Raw genomic sequence first — 26560 nt, 5'->3', positions numbered from 1 at the left:
GCATCTGAAGAATTTAAATTTCTGTCTCTCACTGCTTGACCTTGCAATGACATTGAACAGCGTTTCCGCTATCTTGCCCGTTTGCCTAAATTACTTAGGTCTTTCTGAAGTTTTCCAGCTATGGCTGATGAAAGAAAGTAGTGTCATTTACAAACACTGATTCTGCACAGCTCACTACATACCACACAGCTCACTATGCACCAGATCTTTTTCATTATAAGTATTTTATTTTTCACCTATCCAAAACCTGCTTTTTTCCTCACTAAACAGTATTTTTTCAGCAAATGCCTTTTTAACAAGGGAAACTATTTTTGGCTGTATGCAAAGCCCTTCCTGTGTGAGCCCCATATTCTCATAATGTTGTTTTTTTGTTTCCCCAATTGTATCTCTGCTAATCTGAGTTTAATAGTTTGAGCTAAAATGCCTGATCTTGTCTTCTAATATAGCTAGGACTTAGGGGCAATCACAAATAGTTCAAATAACTAAAACTGTATAATATATGAGTTAAAAAATAGCTGAGCTGAATGAAACTGCTGTTTCATTCCTGCTTTATATCAGTGTAACATCACTGAAAATGGTAGAATTTCACAAGCCTTAACTAGAGCGATGTAGTTGCCAGTCTGACCTTTTAATTACTACTATTTACAACTTAGTATCTCATCCTTTTGAGTAGTTGAAAACAATAAAGAGATATGAGGAGAAAACTATTTTGCTTATATCTAATATGTAAGAAGCCACAGGCATTTCAGCAGCAAAAAGGAAAGGTTCTTGTCTTACCAGTGCTCTGTATCTAAATGTGATAAATCCATGTGCATAAACTGATGAATATGAGATAAAAATAGAGAGAATATTTCAATTTGGACAACATTTCCTTACTGTCCAGACTTTATTACTGAATCCATCCTTTGCTGTTGCTTGGTAATTGTCACACAGTGATGCAAATGCCAAGCAAAATTAAAGTAGTGAAGCATTTATAGTCCTTAGAGAAGATGCTAGATGCAGACTATAATTGCAGCTGGCAATTTTGGATTTCAGAGGGATTTGTACTGCTCCACCAATGGTCCCCTAGGGTTTAAAATATCCAGCCAATCAAATCACATATGCTACTTACAGAAGTAAAAAATGCAGAATAAAAACTTTAGCATATAGTTATTGTCTGTAATGGATCAATTAATTTTCACCAAGAGGCTAATTAGGATACTTCAGTATTTATGCATAATCCTCGCAGTATTTAGTTTGGAAGAGCTCATTGGCTGCCACATTTGGCAGATAAGAATTTAGTACTATAAAGAGAATGTCTTTTTCAAAGATGCCTCTATCCAGGCATATTGAGATTGGCCACTGACATATTGTGTGGGACCAAAATCATCCCAGGTGCAGTTCCTCCAGCCTTATTAGAGTTGCACTGGGAATCAGTTTGGCTCAGAAAGGTCTCTTCAGATCCTGTTTAAATGTAGCTTGGAACCTCTGAACCTCCTGTTATTCCCAGAAAATTGTTATGACTTCAGTGTTACATCAGCCAGCTGGAAGAGAGACTCCAGAGCAGAATTCACTGTTTCCCATGCTGGGAGAATAGTGCCTTGACTTACACCAGGCCAGCTGTAAGGGTGAGGCTGCAGGAACTGTGTTTTATGGAAGGACCTGGCCCACTACACACCTTGGTGTTCTCTGAGCCATGAGATAAATTCTTTGTGCCTGTCATAAAACACTTCACATGGATGTTCTGTTTCCTTTGTCTGTATCCTGTATCATGGCTCAGCACATGCAGTCCCCAGGAAAAACAGAGCTTCTTGCCCAAGGTGGCAAAATATGTCCTAGCAAAGGCAGGAGATACCACATCATATGAATTCCAGCCACATGAACAGGCCAGTGCACCATAAACCATTTCTGAGGAGTCCTGACATAGCAATTATGGCAATTGATTACAGCGATTAATTAGAAGACCTCTTCCTCTAACCAAACCAGAATGGATTGCTCCAAAATGTGACATCTCCTATGAAACAAGGAGCAAAAATAGTGAATTAAGATGCAGAACTCTCAGCTCAAAACCACATGTGGCATGGGGATAGGAAATGGATGCTGGAGACCATGTTCTTGGCTGCTAAAAACCCTTACAACTCCATTATCTTCTACTCTGAAATGCAAACCTTCTGTGCTAAGTAAATCTTCAAGTGGGTATGGGTATGTGTTCCTTTTTTTTTTTTTCCTGTTCACTTTCTCCCAAACTTCTCCTCTATTTTATCTCTCAGGTGCCTGTGCAGCTTCACAGCTGCTCAAGAAGTGTGCATGTGTGACTGTAAGGCAGAAAGGAGAACACAGAAGGAAAAGCAGTGCTCTGAAAGTTAACAGGGAGAGGGAAGGAAAAGACAGACGTCTCTGTTCTGCCTGTCTCACTGGCTGTGATGGACCTGCTGGGAAGCACAGGCTCCCTGTTATTCCAGTTAGAGAAGCAGCCAGGAAGATTTGGATTTAGCTTTCAGTGGCTGTCAGGGTGAGAGGAATGGGATATATCCAGGCTGTGATAGTGAGCTTGGAGGTTTTCTTGGGGCAATGGTAAAGGCCTGTCAGGAAGCCCAGGTGAAAAGGAGGGCCAGCACTGTTGGGTGATGGACAGTAGAACTGCACATCTCCCAGAGACTGCAGGAATGTTCCTGGTACTGAGGCAGGTGCTTTAGTGCCAGTCCTTGCACTTCTCTTTCACCACAGAATCATAATGGTGGTCATAAGAGACCCCACAGACTTTCTAAATCAACACATTTAGTAAATACAAGAGCCCTTTACAGGGCTCCTATTATAGCATCTCTGTAATCGCTGTTACAAACACCAGACTTTACACTTTCTTGGAATGGGAAAACCTGGTTTCTTAGTGTGTCTTTCACAAAGTCTTCCCCCATACACTGAGAAAATGTGTGTCTTTAGACTGACTGATCTGCCACACGTCTTACAAGGGAGGCTTTCTAAACCATTCAAGTATTTTTTAGTCTCATAACCCACCAACTCTGGCGAAGGTGCTCATTAGCAATTAGATGCAGGAGTATTAAAGCTGAGATTTTAGTCCACTGCTTTTCAAGAGCATGGTGTATTTATGTGTTTCCCCTGATTGTTTCCACCCTGGCTTCTCCCACCTGCTGGAATTGGATGATCTAATAGCACAAAATGTCTGGCAATCCAGAGTGCTATCATCATGTTGTTAATAATCAATGTCAAGGGAACTTCTTGATATTCACAGTATTATTACTGGTCAGCATAATGTCAGTCTGGTCAGCACACTCCTACCCACTGTCTGCAGATCTGGAGGCAGAGGAGACACATAAAGGCTATCCACTGGCAGTAGTGCTTGTCAGGGGACTGCTGCCCTTCACTGGAAGGTGCCACAGGCACACCAGTAAAATTTTGCAATCCAATGAGAGTTTGTGCTGTGCTGCTGCCAAAAGCTGTTAGTTGTAGGGGTCGTATTTATCATGCCCAGTGTGAAAGCAGAGAGATGAGGTGGGGGAGCAGCCTTCTGCACATTAGCTAACTAGTAAAATGAGAAACAAATGAAGAAAGTAACAAACTACCTATTACCTCTTTCCTGACTTAGAGAGATGCTCTTCCAATTGTTCGACGGAATCCTGTGTGTGTCACTGTATATACATTCTGCTGGCTTTAAAGCTTTAAAGTTCCTCTACCAGATATACAGTAGTGCTCTGCATTGTTTTTTGTGTAGCACTACATTTATTCACTACAATACCTTACGGGGGACTGTCCTTACACCAGCAAGTGGAAAATCGTGATCTGAAGCAATATAAATAGCATATTGCAAGGATCATGAGGCAGTAGATCACAGAGACTCTGTCTGTGTGCATATGGCTGTAAATAAGTACACTTGAGATTTGGACATGCACACCTGCTAGATGTGTTTTTATAGTCCCATTGATGTTTTGGAAATAGTACTGGGATGTCTGTGACTGAGAAACACAGCATGAGAAGTCATTAAACTTTATGGAATGGCAGGTTTGACAGATGGTGGTCACCTACTATCTTGTTGAGAAAGGTAATCTACACATTCCCTGGTCAATACCACGTATTCCTCAGCTGTTCTGAAAAATGCTGCTAACAACAGAAATCCTGTGATTGAATAAAGTTGGTGAATTCCCACAAGTATAAAAAATTGTCATTGATTTTTAAAATGTCATGAGGCTGCTGTGAGGTTTTTGGACTCGTTCATATCAGATACTAGAAAGAAGAGCAGAAAAATTGGACAGTTTGGGAAGAGGATTGGACTGTCAGCATCACCATGAAGGTGACAAATACTACCAGTACTGAGGAAGGGTCAGTCTGCAAGGCTTGCACAGTCATTGAAACACACAGCAGTTCCTTCTGAGGGGACTAAATAGTTTGAAGCAATCATTTTTATTTACTAAAATTTAGGCTGTGAAGAGATTCAGCTTTTTGAAATGGTTAATTCTTTAAGCAGGGTTGCAGTCCCACTTGGGAAGGGTTTATTCAGCCAGTGGATGGCAGCATGATGGATCCAGTGGAGCATGGCTGAACCTCCTCGTGGCTGCTCCCCATCCGATGCTGTGGAGGGCATTTTGCACCCTCCCTATCTCCGAGTCATTTAGGGATAAAAAGAATGGGCAGACAGCAGGATTAGGCTTTATTCAAAGACCTCATTTTGTTGGGTAATGTGAAATAATTTCTTCCTAATTACGTTTGACGTCTGCAATTCTCACACTTATTGTTAGCTTCCACTAATGAGAGCAAAGCAAGTGCCTAAAGCAAGAGCTCATCCCTGAGGGTAGCACGCACGCAGGGGTGTGCGTGGAGCTCGCCTCTCTGCATGCAGGGTGCTGGGGATAAATCGCATGGAAAATGGGATTGTGCTAAACAAGCTCATCGAAATCCTGGATTAGGGACGATGTGACAGTGCTAGATACATGAATGGGGGTGACAGAGAAAAACTGCAAAGGGCTGAGCCTCAGTTTTAGCTGCAATGGTACCTAGGGAGAGTGGCAGTTTCCCCCTTTTAGTTTAGCTATTCATTTGCTGAAACCCCAAGGCAGCTATTGAAATTGCCCTTAGCATCAGGAGGAAGGCAGGAAAAGCAGGTGATTATTTATGGGTGATGAGCTGAAACTGAGCTACCATTACACATCTGGGCTCAACTGCTGGGAATAAATATTCTAAGCAGAACTGGTCTGGGTTCTGTGCATGGGTGCAGATGGGAGATGGGTGTTTATGGCCCTTGTCAGCACTCTCTTCTGTGATCAGTGTGCTGGTGGGCTCTGCTCTGCTGAAAGGAAAGGTGGCTTTGTAGTTACAATACTCTGAGAAGGCTGCATCTTCCACCAGCTTTCCAACCTCAGGCAAGCCACTGAAAGAGATCCGCACATGTATTTATTTATTTGTTTGCTTATTTATTTAAGGCGTGTCAGGGATCCCAAAAAGTATGCCTATGAACTTTGGAACATTGCATTAGTTGACAAACTCTCATTGACAGCAACATTTGTGTGCTTTCAAAAAACCACCCCAATACCAAGATCTCTTTAGACATCTAACACTGCCTTTTCAGTAGGACAGGGATCCTCATTTCAGAGCATGGTTTGCACTTACCTCTTTGTATGAGGAATTTCCATGGCTAACATCTTCATTCATCACAGAAAAAGGCATGTCTAACATCATGACGGCATTACTATTGTTTTGATAGTTGATGGTTGTTTTGCATTTCATAACTAGCAGCATGAGTTTGCTTTGTCTGAGTAATTTGCTATGGCAAAAGGTCAGTGGAGCAATCAAGGGATGGCAGTGTCACCACAAAACACATCACCTCTACACACTCCTTGGTTTGGAGAATGAACAGTGTCCTTAACCTTTCCAGCCCCACCCTTGAAACCCTGCCCCCATCAATTTTGCTCAGCTAGGGCCAGCAGATGTTTTGTTATTTATGGAAGCAGTCTTGCAGAGTAGATATAGTCTGTCCTTGGGCAGATGTGTCTCTCCATGTTAGATGATGGAGCTCCAAATGTACAGAGACATTTTATTTATGCTACTATAAGGGGGGAGAAATGTTGGTCTGAGGAGAGGGGTGATTTTAATGGTAGGCAGCAGGGAGTGGCATTTGAGGGCAAGGTCTCCCCAGCGGCACCTGTGTGACCATTGATGAAATGAAAAGTGTTTTCATCATGTCCAAAGTTCGTTTCAATCAGAAATGTCACCAGCCCAGAAAGGAATTTGTTAGTGCTGGGGTCTGTTACTGTTCCTGTTTCTGCTCTCGTGGAAGCAGGCAAGTCACGCTGCCCTGTCATTGCAACATCTGTTTCTCCCATCCTTTCTCTTGAGGAAGTTGAGGCAAAATGTGTTAAAGGGGTTACAATTTGCCCTTCATGCTTCCCATAACCTTCAGCCCCCTGACACAGTCTGTATTTGAGGTCTAATTCAAGCTGTCAACACAGCTGAGACAAATATATTAAATCTACCTTAATTTCCTTTACAGTTTCAGTGGGGTGTGGTATCATTCATTTTCTGCCCCGAGTTGATTGCAGTTTTGCTTTTAGTTGTCAAACTACTGGCAGCTTTTATATAAGAGGAAGCCATATTTCTCTGCTGGGCAAAATAATTCATGGTGATATAAATAAAGCTTGTGGCAGTAAGAGAATAACATATTTTGGTAATAGTCTTATTTCTCCAGTAAACAAGAGACCACATGCAGTCTGTGCAGCACTCTCTTTGGAGTAAAAGAATGGCATTAATAAAAACAGGTGAAATAAACACAAGCAGGGAAGTAGCTGCTTCAAAATGTTATATTCTGGCTTTAAAAACAAAGGTGGTTTATTTGTTGGGTTTGTCTTTTGCTGGTTAATACTGACAAATTTAGGGCAGCTCCACTAAGAACCAGCTCATAGGTTTCCGCCTCTAAAAAATCCAACCATAAATCTTCATATTTTGTACCTCCTGATTGTAGGTAGTTAATCACAAGCACAACAGTTGCTTAGCTTGGATGACCTTGTAATTTCTGTAAAGGAAACAAATCAGGTGGGAGTACAAGTTAAAAGCAGACTGGCAGGAATAAATTTCTCTTTATAGTTGGCTGATTGTAAAATGGAGAAATTGCTCTTTGAGCAAAATATTTAACCTCTCTCAGAGGTTACAGTTTGCATTTCCCCTCCACTTTAATGTATTATGGCCTATTTAGCAACACATGAACAGGAGATTTAACAGAGGCAATCCCTGTAAAGCAGTCAAACATGTATTTAAAAGCTGATCCGAGTCAGGATTTAAAAAATTGTGTTTATATAAATGCTCATATATGTTCCCTGTGGCTATTACTGTGAGTACAAGGAGAACTGCTGGAGGAGGAAGTCTGAGTTGTGTGCATGGTCATCCATTTATATCCAGAAACTCCGGAGTTTCACATGCAGGCTATTGTATGTGAGTAAACAGAGGTGACTTTCTGAAGAGGAGTCAATAAGATTTATTGTTTGTGTTTGTTTTGTGTAGGACTAAGTGTCTTTTGGACAAATGTATCAAAAAAGCAATATCCTTACCATTACACCTGGTACAATTAGGTAATGTTAATGTTTTCTCTAAGACATAGTGTTAACAAAAGGATTGCTTAGAGATGGATGGGGTCCTTTTTTTGCATATGTGCAGAAAAAATTACAACTAGTCTTTTAGAGGCAGGTTTGGATAAAAATTATGTTCCTGTTTCAATGCATTGGGGTTCACAAGCACTGCACAGACCATATGTGGGAATTAAACTAAGTCCTTAGCCTCAGACCTGATCATGTGAAATTACCATTTGTGTTAATAACTTTAGTGAAGAGGAAGTGTGAGGTATGAGAAATGTGTGAGGAAGAGGAAATGTGAGTATAAGAAATGTGTGGTAGATCATATCAATATGTCTCTAAGTGTGCAGCCAGTAATATTCATTACTTGCCTTTCTGATAATAAATAACAAACCAGCAAACTACAAGGAAAGCACATTAGCCCCAAGATTAATTCAGTAACCTGGTTTTTCATTGATATCCCTGAATTCAGGAGGTAGCAACATTACTGGTTAATGAATAATTAATAAAATAAGCAGTCAATATATTGTATTTGCTCTATGAGCAAGCATCTATAATGTCAGGCTACACTATTTATCCTGCAGAATATTGGAGTTTTTCAGCATGCTGGAGAAGTCTGCAAGATTTCCTTTATTGCAGTAATCAAGACAGAAATGGTCTTCCTGCCTCCCTGCAATCAGCTGGCTTTGATTTAAAAGCCTTGCAAGCAGGGACCCTAATCTCAAACATCAGGGGCTGCAGAGGAGCCAGCCTGCTTCTTCACTGGGAGCAGGCATGGCTCCTGGACCAGGGCCCTGTCCCTTCTACAAGCTCAGGGACATCAGTTACCTGGTGGGCTGGCAGATGGCACCTTGAGTGCACCCAGACCCATCAGGGGAGCATGCAGGGAGGTCACAGATTCATGTCACTGTAGAATGGTTTGGGTTGGAAGGGACCTTGAAGACCACCTGATTTTAACTTCCCTGCCATAGGCAGAGACACCTCCCACTAGACCAGAGTGCTCAAAGCCCCATCCAACCTGACCTTGAATACTTCCAGGGACAGGGCATTCACCACTTTTCTGGAGAATTTGTTTCAGTGCCTCACCATCCCCACAGCAAATAATTTTTTCCTAATACCTTATCTAAACTCTCTCTCTGTCAGCTTAAAGCCATTCCCCATTGTCCTGTGACAATGCCCTTGTGAAAAGTCCCTCTCCATCTCTCTTGTGGGCCCCCTTAAGGTACTGGAAGGCTGCTACGTGTAAAGTGTGTGTAAACTCCCTCCTTGTGAGCCTCTCACAGAAGGTACAGAGAAAAATGTCTGGTCATCTTCCATGAAGGTGTTTTCATAGCCCCATCAGCTGGCTGACCTCCAGTTAAACCTGCAAGCAGCATGGGAAACTAGCTCCTTCCGCCTCTGGCTGCACTGGGAAGTTGGATTACCCAAACTGTGCTCCAATTCTGGCTTTCCCAGAGCACCCTGTGCCCTTATATGAGGACTTTCCTGCCCCGGGGAAGCTTTAATATCCAAGGTTCAGCTATAAAAGAAAGAGGCCAGGCAGCCCCTCTGACAGCAAGGTTGTTTGGAGCTGCACATCAGTCTCCAAGTGGGGTGCAACTTCTCTGAAAAGAGTTTGGTGCCTTTACATCTCCCCATCCCCCAGTGGGATTCCCCAGCTGATCCCAAAACCTCCCTCTGCTACTTTCAGGGAAAGGAGTGGCTGATGTTCCAAAGCCAGAACATCCCCTGAGACTCTACCTTTTTCTGGTTAACAGCTGAGTGTAAATGCCTGGTGTCCTTCACCCTCAGGTTGTGCCAGAACCATTCAGCCTTCCCTTGTTTGAGCAGACATAAAAGATAAGATAGGCAGAGCTGGGCAATTGCAAGCATTACAGAACCATGTGATATTCCACCATCCATTTCATCTTCCCCTTCAGACTAGACTAGCAAAGAAAATCTAATACTCTACTGCAGTTAAAAGAGCTGCCAATATTTTGCACTGCACTGTTTAATGCCAGAAAAGGGCTCCATTATGTTTTCTAATGTGACATGACAGATTAAAAAAGGCTCAGTGGTGGAAAGATGATTTTTGCCTCTGAAAACCATCATATAGGACACTTTCTTGGGAGGCCCTTTTATTTCCCTTTGTCTTGATTTCCCTTTTATTTCCCTTTGCCTTGTCCCTAATTCTTCTCTTTGGAGTCTTTATTCTGTCTTATTTCTGACTGTGTTTCAGTGGTGGTTGTAGCCCCCACCACCCCACCTTGGTTCAAGATACTGTGCAGCACTTGGCCTCAGTATGAAGGATTTTGGAGCAGACATCAAAACAGTGATGGGGAAATGCAAAGCATCAGTAGAGGAATACCAGGCATGACAATTCACTTGTCTCAGCATCCTTCCTGATGGTTGTACACTTGGCTGCCTCAGATTTGATTTTCCCACCTGCCCATCACTGTACCTTGCCTTTCTCTCAGTTCTGTGCACTTGTCACTAGTCATGTCATGTTTTAACAATTAGGGCATGTGTTAAAATCTTAGAGAGCAGTGCTGCCTCACTATTCAGCATAAAAATATAAATGAAAGGATGAACTTGACCCAGCATTACTGTAGATTCAGTACCATCCTTATTTTCTTTAATATTTCTTTGACTGATCTTGTCAGCTGGGAGAAGTGTCAAAGACAAGAAGGAAAGCAAACATCTCTCCTGTATTCAAAGAGGAGTCAGGGAATTACAGGCCAGTTGATCTCACATTCATCACTAGGAAGGTGATGGAAAAGCTAATCCTGGAAACCATATTCAGGCATGTAAAGGACAAAAAAAAGTCAGCTGTAGTCAATGTGGATTCACAAGGACAAGTCATGCTTGATTAACATGGTGAAATTACTGACCTGGTGGACAACCAGGGAGCAGTAGATAATGTCTGTGTAGATTTCAGTAAGGCTTTCAACGCTGTCTCCCGTAAAATTCCTCTGGTGTCCAAGAATGGCCCCGGCCACTCAGACTTTTCAATCCATTTACCCATCCAGTCCAGAGGCTGCTGTTCAGTGGCACAGAGTCCAGTTGGACTCCAGTACCTAGCAGCATACCCCAAGGGGTCAGTGCTGGGTCCAGTCCTCTTTAACAACCTTCATTAATGATCTGGATGACGGGCAGAGCGGATCCTCAGCAAACTTGCTGGTGACACCCAGCTGGGAGGTGTGGGTGATGCACTGCAGGATAGTGCTGCTGTCCAGAGGGATCTTGACAAGCTGGAGAAATGGGCTGGCAAAAATCTCATGAAGTTCATCAGAGGCAAGCGCTGATTGCTGCCCCTAGGAAGGAACTACCCCATGCACCAATATATGTTGGGAGGCACCCAGCTGGAGAGCAGCTTGGCAGAAAAGGATCTGGGGGTCTGATGGGCATGAAGTTGGGCATCAGCCAGCAACTTAATGGGGGGGGGCAGGGGGAAATGGCTAATAGTATTCTGGGCTGCATTAGAAAAAGTATTGCCAGGAGGCCAAGGGATGTGATCTTTCCCCTCTACTGAGCAGTGGTGAGGCCACATCTGGAGTGCTGTGCCAACTTCTGGCTCAGAATCATGGAATATTCTGAGTTGGAAGGAACCTGCAAGGATCATCTAGACTCCTCTGTAGAAAAGAGATATGGGCATATGAGAGAGTCCAATGAAGGGCCACAAAGGTGATGGAGATGATGAACTGGAGCATCCTCCCTGTGGAGAGCACCTGAGAGAGCTGGGACTGTTAAGCCTAGATAAAAGGCTCAGGAGATCTTATCAATTTATATGAATACCTGAAGGAAGAGTACAGTGGGGACAGAGCCAGGCACTCCTCAGTGGGGCCCAGTGACAGGACCAGAGACAGCAGGCACAAACAAAACAAGGAGATTCCCTCTGAACATTAGTAACATTATTTCTACTCCGAGGGTGACCAAACACTGCCACAGGTGGGCCAGGGGGATTGTGAGATTTCTCTCTGTGGAGATATTCAAAAGTCATTTGGACACAGTCCCAGCTCTAGGCAGAGGGGTTGGATCAGATGGGCTTCAGAGATCCCTGCCAGACTCACCATTCTGTGATAACACAGGTATCAAAAGAACAGACAATGTCAATGTGTATTAGCAACATCTTTGGGTTTTGAAGTATATGAGATTGACTGATTTTTTTGTGTGCCTTTGGCCAAATTCTGTCTCAAACTTCCCCAAATCCTGCTTCCCTTCACTCTGTGCAGCCTAAGGTTTCTATGAATATGTTTCATAAAGCTATTCTGCTGCAATGCTTGACTGATTCCTTCTGATTTGGGTTATTGCACAATGGCTGTGCCAGCACAGACAATTTAGCCAGGTCACAAGCTTTGACAAATGCCTGTCTATGGCATGTAGACTGTAGGAGTCTCTAGCTTACTTCAGTCCCAAGAGAATGTGGGATTAGCTTTTGCAACCAAACTCCTTGTGTTCTGTTCTATGGAAGAAGTTACCAGGACTCAGTTTTTAAACAAGAACATCTCACAGACATGCTGCATTTGCAAGGAAATCAACTCCAGACACCCAACTTCCTTCAACAAGCATTTCTCTCAGCCCTGCGCTTCTCCATCCCCTCAGTCCATCTCTGCCATAGCAAAAAAAAAAACCCCAACACCCCCCCCCCAAAAAAACCAAAAAAACAGAGTCCCAGTTTCCCTTCCCCTTCCAAGAGTTTTCAGTGTCCCTGCACCCTTGTATAGCTCTTTTCTGTTTTTCTAACAACCTGAAGCAAAACCTTAAGATCTGCCTTCAACATTTTATATCTGTGGGTGAATCCAGAGACAAGTTCTTGCTCACTTTGGAGAATTGGGAGCTTGGTCTCCCACAAACATCCCCGAGAGCCTGCAGTGGTGCTGACTGGTATCTATACAGCAGCAAGGATCTCCAGTAATGCATTGTAGAGCAGTGTTCTGATATCTGTAAAGAAGAAAACAGAGTGGAAGCGTGTATTTAATGTACATTTTGCTAAAAACACTGCTCAGAGGAGTTTGAAAAGCTGACAGAGTGTAGTAGTTATGAGATATTCCCCCCCAACTCGTGTTCCTTAGCAGCTGGTGTTCATTAGCTGGGCTCAGCAGAGCAAAGTTGTTATTAGCATTAAATAATCTCCAGTCATAGGAGTAGGCTTACCACCCAATAAACTATAGGATACAGATGTAAATTCAATCTGCCTGTAAAGCAAAACACAAGTCCACATGGCTGTGGCCGTTGGGGATGGAAGGAGGGCCTGAGAGGGTGTATCCTTTTACTTCTTCTCAATGTGGATGAATGAGAAATTGCATGTTTTAAACTAATAAAGAAGCTGAGCAGAACTAGGAAGAAGGCACTGTGACTGTTTGCCCAGGCCATCCTAGCCAGCAGATTTTAGTCCAATCTGCAGCCTCTCATAGCAGTGGGTGCAGTTTCCAGGTTTACAAACACTTTGTGCGTCATCAGTAAATACTCAGAAGGGATTTTTGTCAGGGTGACTGTGATGATTTCCTTTGCTGCCTTCTTCCAAGCCCCCTGTCCTTGCCATCACTGTAGCCAGATGTGCATAAAACAAGTGTATGCCACAAAACCAGGGCACTGAACGCCCAGGACAGAGGTATTTCAGTCTTGGCATTTGAGTGTGCCCTGCAGGGAAATCCAGGCCTCTCCTATAGCATGTCAGCAGCCACAAACAAACACACTGTGCTCGGCTTGAGTACAAAGTATTTTAAATATTAATTCTCTTCAGCCTTTCTGCCTGAATGCCAGCTGCAAAGCTATTCAGTAAGGAGCTCAAAAACCAGTCAATAATGTAAGGCACTCTTTTTTTAGAGGGCAAACAATTGGAAAAAATGTGGACTTTGATAGTACCTTCATTTGAAATATCACAGGGAAGATATCTACAACACTTTCCCAATGAGATTGAAGAAGTGAAGTATCTGAAGTGTAAAGGAAAAATTATTCTTTAGGTCAACAGAGCCAGGAGTAGTTTTCTCTCCCATTTTGAATAAGGAAGATGCCATTGGGCATTCCCTCCCACACCACAGTTCAACATCACCTCTAGTTAGTGAAAAAAAAAATGATGTAAAGAATACTGGTACCAAATACTCATCCCAGCAGCTAGAATGTGGTAATGAAGTAGGTTTTCACATTGATGAGGTGCCAGGTGGAACAGGGGGATGTACAGGCACCTGATAGTAGTTGGAAAACTGAGTGTGGAGAAACATCTGTAGGGGCTGAACTGAGCTTTCAAAACTTGAGGGAGAAAATGTAAGAAGCTGATGTCACACTATGCAGGGGACAAAGAGAAAGGCTGCAGCCTGCTCAACATAGCACAGAGGGTTTGAATGTCCCTCTGGAAGTCTTTTGTTTCACAAGGGGGGGTTGTTTATTTTGAAGTTAAGTGTATTTGCCTGGAAATAGGATCTTTGTTACTTTGGAGATTATTGATTCCCGCTGCTAATTCCCTATTTGATGTGATAAGCCTCTTTATAGCATTCCATTTGTTTTGCTGTGGAAATATGTACAAAGCAACAACAGAAAAAAAGCTTATCACTTTGTAGTCCAAATTTAGCCTCCAGGTAATTATGTGTATCTCAGTAAATTCAAGAGAAGAAAAGGCAGATGGGACAAGAATTCTCCTGGGTAAAAAATATTTTGTCATGCTTTTAGGCCACTAGATTTGAACCTAAAGGTGATAATATAACTGTGGAATAATTGTATCTAATATCTTTTCAAAATGGAAATATGCCATTTCCTAAGGCATGGGGTTTTTGTTGGTTTTTTTATTTATTTAAACCAGGTAAAATAATTTCATCTGTGTTTCTTTTTAAAGCTAGACATTTTTGCTATTTTCTGTCTCTGGTGCTGCATGTTTTCATTGATGTTCCACGAGATGCTAAGATTTTTTTTAAATTGTTTCTGACTTTTGCTAATGCACAGAGGCAGAAGTAGGCTCTGGCAGTGAAGGTGTTAAATACACACCAACTGGGAATTTGTACAATGAGCAAATCTCTTGATAGGGTGGTGAAACATGACTTTCTCTAGAAAGATAAGAAATTATTATGCAGTTGGTGGTGCAGATACAAAAGAATCAGTGTTGTAAAATGTGCAAAGACCCAGTCTGACCAGCAGGTATCCCCTTAAATGCTGAGGAATGACCAAGACACCTGCAAGACACTGAACTTTGCAATGCAGATGCTGGGGAGAGCTCTCCTTGTAATCCACCTCAGTAGATTTGTGCTTGGAATCACTGTAGCAGTTATTGGAAGGAGAATTGTGTCTACTGGACTTGGCTGAATAATGGATTTTTTTGCATTTGGTACTCAAACGGAACAAAATAATTAACAAGTGGAGTAGGGAAAACTGACTAAAAATAGCTAGTACAGGCATCATTAATTTTTTTATTACATGCTGAAAGCTAACATTTCAGGACAGAATTAAATATTGTCTAGTGCATTTTTAATGCTTTTTAAATTTTATTGTTTTTGAGAAAAGTATGTCTAGTGAGTTGGTTTTTTCCAGCTGAAACTACTCACTAAGTTTGACCTCACCTTGCAGATAGTTTCTGACCTTCTAGAACTCAATTTTCTAGCAATTTTAGTTTGTCACAAACATTTCAACCAGTCCTAATTCTTAGTCTTCAAGTGAAAATTTTAGGCACAGCCCTTTGCAAAAAGTTACTACTATTTATCACCTACCTTTCATGAAGTCTGGGGATCTGAAATCCCACAATCTGGAGAACTGAAATCCCTCTGTCACAAAATAGTTAATTGCTTTTAAAGCTCTCAAATTTGTTTACTTCCAGGAATTTTCCACTTCAGTAACAAGACAAAGAATGGGCACCATGCTATTTCCTACGCGTCTTTTCTACTAAAAACTGAATTATTGTGGTTTTGAATTGCTAACACTGCTAGCTTCTGTTATAAAAGCCTTTATTTAGAGTTCCTATATTGTGACTGTTCCAAGTCACTGAGTATTTTAGCTTTTGATTCATTTAGCAGAAAGGGTGTGAGTTGCTTTTTTTTGACATTACCAGTGTAAAGTGACTTCTTGGAGATGAATTTTATTCTTGCACTATTGTTCATTTGTCTTTCTTCATGCTGGCACTGGTAAAATGGTCTACAACAAACTAATATGGTCAGGAAGTATATGTGACACAGGCTGAGAGAGCTGGGGTGTTCAGCCTGGAGAAGAGAAGGCCGCAGGAAGAACCTTAGAGCAGCCCTCCATTGCCTAAATGGGCTTCTCAAGAGAGATGGACAGGGACTTTTTACAAGGGCATGTAAAAAGGGGGGACAAGGTGGAATGGCTTTACACTGAAAGACAGTGGGTTTGAATTAAATATTAGCAAGAAATTCTTTTCTGTGAGGTTAGACACTGGAACAGGTTGCCCAGAGAAACTAGGGTACCCTCATCCCTGGAAGTGTTCAAGGCCAGGTTGGATGGGATTTTGAGCAGCCTGGTCTAGTGGAAGGTGTTCCTGCCCGTGGCAGGGGGGTTGGAACTAGATAATCATTAAGGTCCTTTCCAACCCAAACCATTCTATGGTAATTCCTCTCTCTGTACTTTGAGTGGTCTGTAGCTGCTGTAGTAACAGAGGAGACTTTATTAAGTTGGCTGTGTATATGTTGAGATTGACATCAGCTTGCTGGTGAAGCTCCCCATCCAGATTTTCTTCCTTAAAATGGACAGCTTTTTACACTTTGGATAGAGAGTTTCCATGATGGTCACAGATTACTTGGATTGCCAAGCAAAGTTGGTTTATATGTTTACATGTTTAAAGTGTCCCTGGCTTGATATTTTGGGATTACAATTGTGTTAGTGCATATGTGAATAAGAAGATATGGTGCTGCTGCTTTTTTCATTAAACAAATTCCATATTGGCAGTGCTAGAAGAGCAACATCCTGCTAATGCACAGGTGATGTCAGTCACTGTGATCACAGAGGCCCATCAGGGGGTCTGATCTTCAAACTAACTAAACATAGGGAAGATGGTTCCTCCATGAGGTGTTTCAGCCCTCAGCCCTTCCTCAGAGCCAGCAGCTGCTTCTCAGGGTAGGTTGCATTTAAGTATCTGGCAGCAAATTTCTCAGAAGAAGATCCTTAGAAGATTGTGTTGCTGGGAAAGATCACTGGGGCTTTAAAAGGTGAAGAACTTGGGAGAATGGGGCTGTACTTTCATTGTCACTCCTCAGCCTCCCTCCATGTTTTCTTCCCTGGCCCCACAGAACTTCTTCCCACCTAAGGCATTGCTTTTTGTCTCCATCCCAATGCCATGCCACATACACAGAGGAATAACTGCTTTATTCCTATATCAAATATGTTCCAACATCCAAGCTTCCCTGAGCATCAGAAGCCAGAGTGGGGGAAATTCCAATAGAGAAGGATATTCTGCTCTTCTGGCTCATACTTGGAGATGGCTTTGCTTTTAAGAGTGTAACTAACTTTTATTTACTGCTTTAAGTATGTTTGTTCACCGAGACAAAGCAATATTACTGTAGAGAGATTTTAAAACAAATCATTCAGTAATGCCTATAGACAGCAAGCATATCTGTTCAGCTCAGATTGATTATTTTTGGTGCCATTTTACTCAAGTCATTTACAGATTGACCTTGAACTGTGAATTATGATATCTGTAGCTTTGTAAAATCAGCTTTTAATTCAATATTATCACATTTGGTGAAGCAAGTGTCTCCTCACAATGCTGTACAGACAACAGAAGGACAATTGCTGACATTTTAGAACATTTTTTTCTCTATTACAATGGGTCCTAACATCCATCTGTTTTTTCTGGCATGCTTTGGATTTTCAACCAACATTTAGTACATTTTTCACTCTGGATTTCTAGTACTCAAAAATATCCCATTCTTATTGTTCCAAAAATACATTCTTGAATTAGATACATAATAAATTCCCTTTTCTAAAAAAGATTGTTCTTTGTTTCCTACTGCAGTTGTTGGATATTTTGTTCTTGCAACTAGGGATAAGAGATTTGAGAAGTAATGCTGCAAAACTTGTGTGACATAACTATCTTAAATCAGCTGTGCCTTTTTAAAAAATAATTTCAACTTACATGATTGTATTTTATGTGAACAGCCAGCATTTGGCTGAGAGCTTTGATGTTAATGGAACAGCATGGTAATTAAATGGAGGAGGCTCCATTTTAGAGGTTGAGGTGTGACGCATGGTCTTGCAATGTTCCACAAACCAGTAGGCATCTCCCAGTTAGTATTATTGAACATGGGGACAAAATCTGGATTTTTGTGTCTATCACTGCTTTTTTGTGTGTCTATCACTGATTCTTTAAAAAGAAATGAAGTCATTCCTTGGGAAAATGCAATTGTCTGCATTATTATAGTGGTCTAATGGAAGAGTGATGACCTGGGTATGTCATTATCCACAGTGTTTCTAGTCAGAATTATAGGGCTATCAAGTCATTGCTTCATTTCTTTTAATGAAATACAGAGTTCATGGCCCAAAATATTTCTGCTTTATTTGGGTATTTTAAAGAAATTTGTTCCATATATGATGAACAAGATTTAACCTTATGCAAACATAATGAATTTTTAAAATCTACATTTTGAATATGATATTCTTTTCCCAGGAGACCTGCTCTGGGCAGGCAGTTCTTTCTCAGGAAGCTTGTAACTTTCCAAAGAATAAATCAAAATCATAATAATTCAATCCCTCAGTGAGCTGAACCAGAAAAAATGACACCATTTGAGCCATGACTCAAGAATAGATTCACATGATCTAAAGAATGGGAAAGCAAATCGGTCAGTTGTAAGAGTTTTAAACAAAGAGCCAGCTTGGTTATATTTCTCACTATACACAGATGCTTGAGCAAGCAGAAAATTTGCTGATTAGTTTTCCCAAAAATCCTCACTGCAATCTAGACTAATCGGAGCTTTAAAGTCTATATTGAAGCTGTTTCTCAACACAAAATCAAGTCTGGGATAAGGATAATTTTGGGGGGTAGTAAATGACTGCTTAGAGCCTGAATTAAAGTCTGAATAATTTCAGTTGTAAATCTGATTTTCCGTAGAGCCCAGCTGGAAACACAACTGCAGATGTGTTACAGGAAATATAATTTGGTTGGCTCGCATTCCAGATTGTTCTGTACTTCTTGCAATGCACTAATGCTGAGCAAAAGCATTGCCTCTCTCCTCAGGGTTATGGGACTGTTGTAGCTATCCTGGATCAAATGTCAAGGGAACACAATCAAAAGTTCAGGGAACACACTGGGATACTAAGGCAGAAGTAGTACCTTGCCAGTAAGGGACTGTCAGAAAATACTTTTATCTTCAATTGATACTTTGCTTTCACCAAAGGCAAACACTTCCTACCAAAATTGTCTAACTGGTTCTCTGCTAAACCATCCCAGTGGTGCTTCACCCATTTTTCTAGGGATGAACAGGCATCTCTGCCCATGTTGGTCTCCTTTAGTCATTGCCACAGGCTTCTTTATAGCTGCAGAAGCATCACCATCTCCCAGAGGCTGAATATTTTAAATCAACAGGGGAGTGGAGAGCAGTCATTACATGATAACTGAGTCGTGGCAAACACTCCTTATGGTTTTATTGCCCTAATTTCTCAGGAAAAGGAGTTATAAAGTGTATTATTATGACTGATACCAGGAGACTTGTCACGCTTACCTGTGAGTGAGCTTAAAGAAAGTAATAATCCTACAGATTAGCAAACATCTTAATGGAGTCTAGTACAAGAATTTTATTGGTTACACTTGCTTCTTTGGGTAGGGATTTTCTATTTAATATGCCCTCAGTTTATTCACTCATTGATAAAACTGCATTTAATCCCATTTTATAAATCCTGTTTAGGAGAATGATAGTCCTCTGTAGACTCTACAGTCTGGCTGGCAAAATCTGGGCTGTCACTGCAGAGAAAATGAACCTCCAGGCTTACAATGATTTTTTGCTCATTGTGCAGTGATGTGAGGTAGTTCATTTCTGCCCTCTGGTAACAGTTAATTGCTAGAAACAAATTCAAGGTTTTCTTCTTTTCCATTTTTCTCTGAATTTTCTGTACATGGCATGGGAGTGTGAAGAGCCCCTGACAGCCTTTACTTGGTTAATTCTGCTTTGCTATCAGCATCATTATTTTTGGGAAAGGCGAGGTAAATTAAGACTTTACTCCCATTGAATTTTCCTCATGTGGAATTATTTTGCTGATGTAAATCAGTGCAGTTCTACTGGCTTCAGTCATGCTTATTTATGTCAATTAAAGAGCAATGTGACAAGTAGTTCTTTGTAGCAGCTGGCTTCTCATGTGCCCAGCTCAGATTTACTGCTCTCTTAGAGCAGTGTCTAGGGTAGTATGAGCCCAGTTGCTGCTGATTAAGGATATTTGCACATACAGAATAAATTCAGGAGTTGCTCCAGAGGTTATGCCCCACTGTGCTAAGTTATATCAGGGTGACTTAAGTCATGAGGAACAACAGTGTGAGCATGACTTGGCTCAGAGATGCCTTGGGAATATTCTGGACATCTCACTGTCCTGCTGTGTGCCCTGTCATGTCCACCAGTCCTGTTCATGGGTCCCACACACCAAATGTCACCATTCAAGCACTGGAGAGCTGCTGAGTTCTGCCTTTCGTGCCTGCAAACACTCACAGTTAATAAGCCTGGCAAGTGGGTGGGGAAGCATTTTCCAGCAAGCCCTGTATTGTATCCAGCCATTATACTTGCGTGCGACCCCACACTAGGCCCTTAAATTCTCATGTCCTCTGGACAGAGGCAAAGATGAATTCCTGCTACACAGAAAACACATATTCCACATTATCCTGTTCACACAACAAGCTAGATGGCATAAACCAGCTTTTTCTTGGAGCTCATCCACAGCAAAACAAGAGATCAAGGAGAGAAAACCCATGACTCCTGGTAGGACACAGCCAAGACAGCCAGGAGCATCTCACCTCAAAGGTGCTGCCAGACAAAAGGCTGCAAAAATCTGAGCCAAGGCCCCACAAGGGGTTGGCTGCTGGCCTGAGAGCCCTCAGGGAGTGGCCACACTGCAGAGCAGGGTAAGCAGCACTGTGTACTTCATTTAAGTGTTTTGTCATGCCCAAGGAGATGTTTTTCCTTTTATTACTCCTGCAGAACACTGACACATGGAGCAGAAACTTTTCATTCTGAGTCCTCAGTTTGCTGGGGAGGGTCCAAACAGTAGCATCCATCAATGAAAATGCTGCCTTTCTTTCCTGTTGGTCCCTGCACCAGCCAATATTTTAGATCTACAGCAACTGATTTTGCATGATTGTCCCTTCTGGCCCCAAACTCCTACTTATCTGCCATAATGTGACCGGCCCAGCCCAGAGCAAATTCAAAGCAAGCAAACAAGCAAAAAAAAAATGAAAACACCCAACAAAATAAGCCTCACTACACTGTCCTTATGAGGAACTGCTCTTATTGTCTAGCACACAGAGTGTGATGCATTTGATCACGCAGAGAATTAATTCAGAAAATTGGTTTGCTGTCAAGTTTATCTTTGTAAATGTGAGCAATTTTTACTGACAAACTCATTTGGATATTATTTTTTCAGCTAAATCCCAGCAAGGCTTTCCTTATGTCACCATAAATCTTAGGAAGCTTTCCTTTGTAGTAAAACCTTTGTCATAGAATATTTGCAAAACTGTTGTAATCGATATTGCAGAAATATATGAAGTATAAACCAAGCAATACATTGTAAAGCACCAATTACAAAACACTTTCCTGTCCTCTTGAATGCCTGAAGCATATTGCAAATCTGTGTGGATGGCACAGTGAAGGTCAGACATGTTGACACATGAACATTTTAAACACAGAAAGTGCTGTTAGAGGTGGTTACTTGTTGAGGTGTCTCCCCTGTTCCTTGGTCAGGCACCTGCACTTACTTTGATGAAACAGCCAGAGTTACCTTTCTGATCAACAGCAGCACCACACATCTCCCTCCATCCTTACAGTTTGCACAAGCAGATCTGTTCTTTGCTGTGGCACCAGGTTCCTTCCTCACCTCCATTTTCTCCCGTTTATTCTGATTGTGCTGCTAATGAGACACCTTTCCCTGACCTGTGGCCTCCTGACTGGCTCATGCAGCCCTGTGATGTTAAATTAAATGAGGCACAGCAGCAAGCCAGCAATCAAACTACTGAAATCAACCTGTGCAAGCTAGGTGGGCTTCATTAACAACTTTTTGTTCTGGGCAGGACAGGAAGGAAGGCAGAAGAGTGGAGCTATCACCACTGATGTTTGCCAAGGTCAGAGCTCTATGCTAGAGATGGTGTACTGAAAGTGGGTGTGGAAAAATGTCTTTGCAGCCATAGTAATAAAGCAAGAGCTGCTTGTGTTTCTTGATTTACATTATCTGTAACTAGTATCAGGATTTTCAAAGATTAACGGAGATGTTAGCAGCTGTTCAACGTCTGGTAAGCCTAGAAATTAGGTGGCAAGAAACAAGAGCTTAAATGGTGCTGTTCTGAGGAGCTGGTGGAGGTGTTTGTAAGCCCCAATAGTTTGGGGGCAGAAGTCACTGTAATAGCATGAGAAGGAATTTAAATGAGCAAAAGACCATGAAAAGAGATAATTGGGAGAGCTTGGAAGGGGAGGGCTGTGGAAGGGGATAGGTTTATTTGAAGAGCTCATCAAGGAGGGACTTACAATGAAAGAGCAGGAGCAGACTCAGTCAGTCCCAAAGGATGATGGAAATGGGAATTTAACAGCAGTTCAAGGAGATTAAAGGAGACACTGGTACTGGAGGCCAGGAACCTCCATGGCTTCTATTCATGACCTTCTTCATCCTTCAGTGATGCTTTACTACTTGCGCTGTAATCAGATTCTGTTCCACACAAGAATGCCTTAACTTTTCCTACTGCCTAAGTCACATTATTAGAAACTTGGGATTATAAAACTCCAGAAGTGATTGCTAATCCATGAATGAATCTATCCAAAGTGGCATGGCTTTTTCTGCTGTGCATCACTTAAAAGTGGCAGTCACCATTTAGGCAGGAGCACTCTGCAGACTGAAAAGGGTGGATAATGGGATCCACAAAGTGATTTGACTCTTGATGGGGAACATGGGTATCTTTGGCTGGCTTTCATTTGGGGCCCTACCAGACAATGTGGGGAAGACCCATGGTCTCTAGGTCCTGAGCAGCACAAGAGTAGAGGGTGCAGATAACAACAAGGGTATTCTTGCAGGAAATCTGTGTCCTTTTGTGTGGAAGCAATGCCACAGTAACATGCAGTGAAAGCTTAGTTTAAATGCATGTACTTCATGGCAGGTACCTCACTGAACACATGGAAGATGTGATCCTTGTTGTAAATCACTTCTGTAGGTAGATAAAACTTCTGCCTTCTGTTAGAAATGTCCTAGTGTGAACTGTTTGTGACAGAACAGTTATCTGAGTCCTTCAATCCCTGTTTTCTTGGAAACGGGAGCACTTTTGGGGAGGGTTTTTCCTTTCTCCTTTTACTATGATGTTTGTTTCTGTAGAAGCCATCCACATGCTGGATGGCTGGAGTTCATCCTGAACATCCCTCTGATGCATCCTTTTGAAAAGCATCATGGAATGGAGCATTAAAAACATTTATAATACAGTTCCTGCAGACATGTGTGGTGGGGCTAAAAGCGGCAACTTCTTTTGGTTCTCATGTGATGCTAGAAATGAAGTAGTTTTAATTGCTTCACAGTCCTAAGGCAAAGTCTCGCATTAGTAACAGCCACTGTATCTAAAAGATGGTAATGGCAAGCACTTGAATAGCACTTTCTGTCTTCAAAGTACTTTGCAGGCATTCTTTACTTCTGAATTAAGGGTCAGTTTCTGTCCCTTTTAACACTTTGCTAATGAGATAAATGTTCAATCTGCTATGAGAAAGGGATAAAGCTCCTGACTCCAAATTCTACACTGAAATAGGGCTGTTTTCTGCTGGTTTGTTTTCATGGTGTAAAGTGCCCCTAAAGGACATAGGGCTGGTATCACCTCTGCTGGTGGAAATCTTCAGACTGTAAAATTAGGTGTCTGTAAAGCTTTTGCCTTCAAACATCTGGTGTGGGAAGTGGGCTTCTACCCAGTACTTGTTCAGCCCTGTGCTCTGCACCACAGTGTGAGGGGCAGGGGTCTTGAACCGGCACACACATGAGCTCCTGGCCCTGGAGAAGGCTGGGGTGTGCACCAGCAGCTTAGTCCCTGTGTGGTGAGGAGCCATTGTCAGACATCTCTCATCCAGCCTTGCAGAGCCAGCTCCATTTCAGGGAGCTGCTGTGCCCAGGGTCAGGGGAACATTCCTTGCAGAAGATGAAGCCATGCAGCATTCTTGTCATTTCCTATCAGTGCCCAGTTACTCACAAGGAAGCTGGTCCAGTTGACAGAGACTGGGCCCTCAAGTTGGAAATGTCTCTGAGTGACCAAGTCTGAAGGAAGAGAAGGCTCTGTCATGTCACTGGTATCATTGACAAAACACCCATTGACTTGGATAAAAGTATGAGGATGCCCAACAGTGCTGACTTCTGATGTCATCTCTCTGGTTTACTTTGTTTTGCAAAGACCCTTTTGTGCTTGCTCTGTATTCTGAATATTCAGGTCATTCCTATGTACAGAGCCCCTATTTGTAATTAGATTGTGGGGTTTGTTGACCCTATTACAGCAGATTGACTAGCAAGCCACACTGATCCTTCAATATAGGATTTAATAAAAGCCACAAGAGGAGGAGGAGGGTTGCTATTGTTCTGCCCTCAGTGCTGCCAAACAGTCCCTTGTTTTTCTGTGTCTGTGTGTTCAAACGCTGTGTGAACCAACGGGGCGCAGTCAGGAGGCTGGCGAGGGGGCAGCGAGAGGGTTAGCTGGATCCTAGCTAGAAATACTTGTGCAAGTCAGGAAGAAGGCATGGAGGGAAGGAAATTAAGTGGAGACATCTGTGTGGCTTAGCTTTCAGCAGCTCTGCCTGGGGTAGGGGTGGGAGAGTCATGCCTAAGATGACATAACATATTTTGTCTTTCGTGGGTTGGAAACAGAGGAAACTGAGAAAGCGAAGCATGGTGTGTGTCACGCATGGTCCAGGCATACCAAGTACATAATGGAGCAGTGTCAGTGCTTTCTGTTCTGCCTTTCACACCCCAAAGTGACTCTTCAAGGCAGAGAACTGAGGAGAATATGATATGGTGCAAAAACTGATCTTGGACTTTTTTCGCAGACGACTGAGCCAGAGGCCGACTGCTGAAGAATTGGAGCAGAGGAACATACTGAAACGTAAGTCCTGATTCTGCTGCCATTTAACCTAAAGCCAGATAATTTGGGTTAGGTTTCATACACATTTGGTGTTTTTTATGAACATCAGCTATTCTCTGTAAGCATCACTGATAATTATTAAAAATAATAAGAGCATTGTAAGTGCAATTAAGTGTGAAAGTCTGTAGTAACATCTAGATCTGTAGAAACAGTTCTTTCAAATCAGAGTCAGTAAATTTACAAGAAGAAACAACCTAAGGGGAAAAAATCCCAGGTCTTGAATGACATTCCAGACAGGGGGTCAGACATCCTGAAAAGCCTCCTTTGTGCAGCACTTATATAGATGAACATCCCGTTGTAAATTAGTAAAGACATTAGGGCATAGCTCGATTAGCTTTCCTAAAAATCTTCACAGCAGTCTATGCTAGCTGGAGCCTTTATTCAATTTAAAAAAGAATCCAGTGTGACTCAGGGTTATTCCCATGAAACTCTCCCTTTAAATCAGCCAAAAATTTGCTGGTAGATCCTCAGCCCATGTTATTTTAAAGGGGCAAAATACCACTCAGAAATCATGAACCAAGTTAGTAGATACATTGTCACTGACTTGAAGGGAAGCTGGACTGAGTCCAACTTTCATAAGCTCATGAATGAACAGGAAGAACATTACAGTTTCTTTACTTGCATGGAAGTGTTTTGAATATTAAAAACAAAAAGGCTGTTTATCTAATTATTGTTGTTACTTTGGAAACAGAAACAACAACAACAAACAAACAAGTTCTTCCCCTTTTAAGTTAGTAAATGCATATTTCCAGGAAAATGTTTAAAAATTACTACAGAAAAAAGTATTCCAAAATGGTACCTTATACATAATGTCTCCTTAAGTAGGTCCATAATTCACCTTCTCTCATTCGAATAGCTGCATTGTAGAGAATCATAAAAATGTGGTAGCAGAAGATCAATTCTCTGAAAATCAGCAGAATTCATTTTTCAAATACTTCAAAATCAAATTCTTAGCAGATTAATGATAGTGTTAGTGCCCAGCAGGGTCTTTTCATCTGTTGATGTTATTACACGTGGCAGTCAGAGAGAGAGAGAGAGGCACCACTGTGAATGCAAAGAGGAGAAAAGACCGGACAGCAGAGTGGTGTGGGCAAGCCTGGAAAAGCCATTTGTTTGGGACCAGCCCTCTCTTAGTAACTGTGCTTCTCCTGTCCGCTCCTAACTCCAGTGACTGGCTGCTGGAGGAAGTCAGGGGCAGAACCTGGGGAAATATTTGGCACATCCAGCTGTGATTGTCTCCCAGAGGTGTAGCAGAACAGCTGGAGAAGGGGGGACCTGCAACGTGACTGATGTCAGGCTCAGGCACAGAGAGACAGAGGCTGATTTTCTGGCAGCTCATGTTGTCATCCTGGGACCTCTGAACAAACACATGTCAGGCACCACCTGGCGCTGGTGCATGATCAGCAAACACTGCCCTGGTGGCATCTTGGGCACCTGCTTTGGACCGGCATCAGCAGAGAGCAGCATCTCCAGCGCTGGGTGCCTTGCAGACATTCCTAAAGGTCACGTTGCTGAGCACAGCAGTCACAGAGCACCCTAAAGGTGTCTTATATTTCAGAGGAGTTACCCCTTGAGTAACACCAGTTTCTTTTTTAATTGCATAAAGGCTCTTAAATGACATGGATGTTTGAAAATACTACCCTGATTCCAGAACCACATTGTATTTCCTGAATGGATTTTCTTTAGCTTGCTTTAGCACAGATCTGCCCTATGTGTGTCTTGGTAAACTAACAGCTTCCTAATTAAAGGAAAGAGT

The 26560-nt window shown here is 42.1% G+C and overlaps 1 protein-coding gene across 6 annotated transcripts in view; it reads left to right on the top strand.

The window, feature by feature from the left end:
- PHACTR1 (phosphatase and actin regulator 1) overlaps positions 1-26560 on the top strand; it is a 302539-nt gene that overhangs the window by 256031 nt on the left and 19948 nt on the right. For all 6 annotated transcript variants that reach the window (XM_030944100.1, XM_030944096.1, XM_030944097.1 and 3 more), the window contains one exon: positions 24710-24765. In XM_030944100.1, coding sequence (XP_030799960.1) covers positions 24710-24765 — 56 coding nt within the window. The remainder of the gene's footprint in view (positions 1-24709; positions 24766-26560) is intronic.

The sequence above is a fragment of the Camarhynchus parvulus genome, chromosome 2 (assembly GCF_901933205.1).
Source record: "Camarhynchus parvulus chromosome 2, STF_HiC, whole genome shotgun sequence".
Taxonomy (NCBI): Eukaryota; Metazoa; Chordata; class Aves; order Passeriformes; family Thraupidae; genus Camarhynchus; species Camarhynchus parvulus.
The sequence above is the reverse complement of the archived record's forward strand: the minus strand, read 5'-3'. Positions and strand labels throughout refer to the sequence as shown.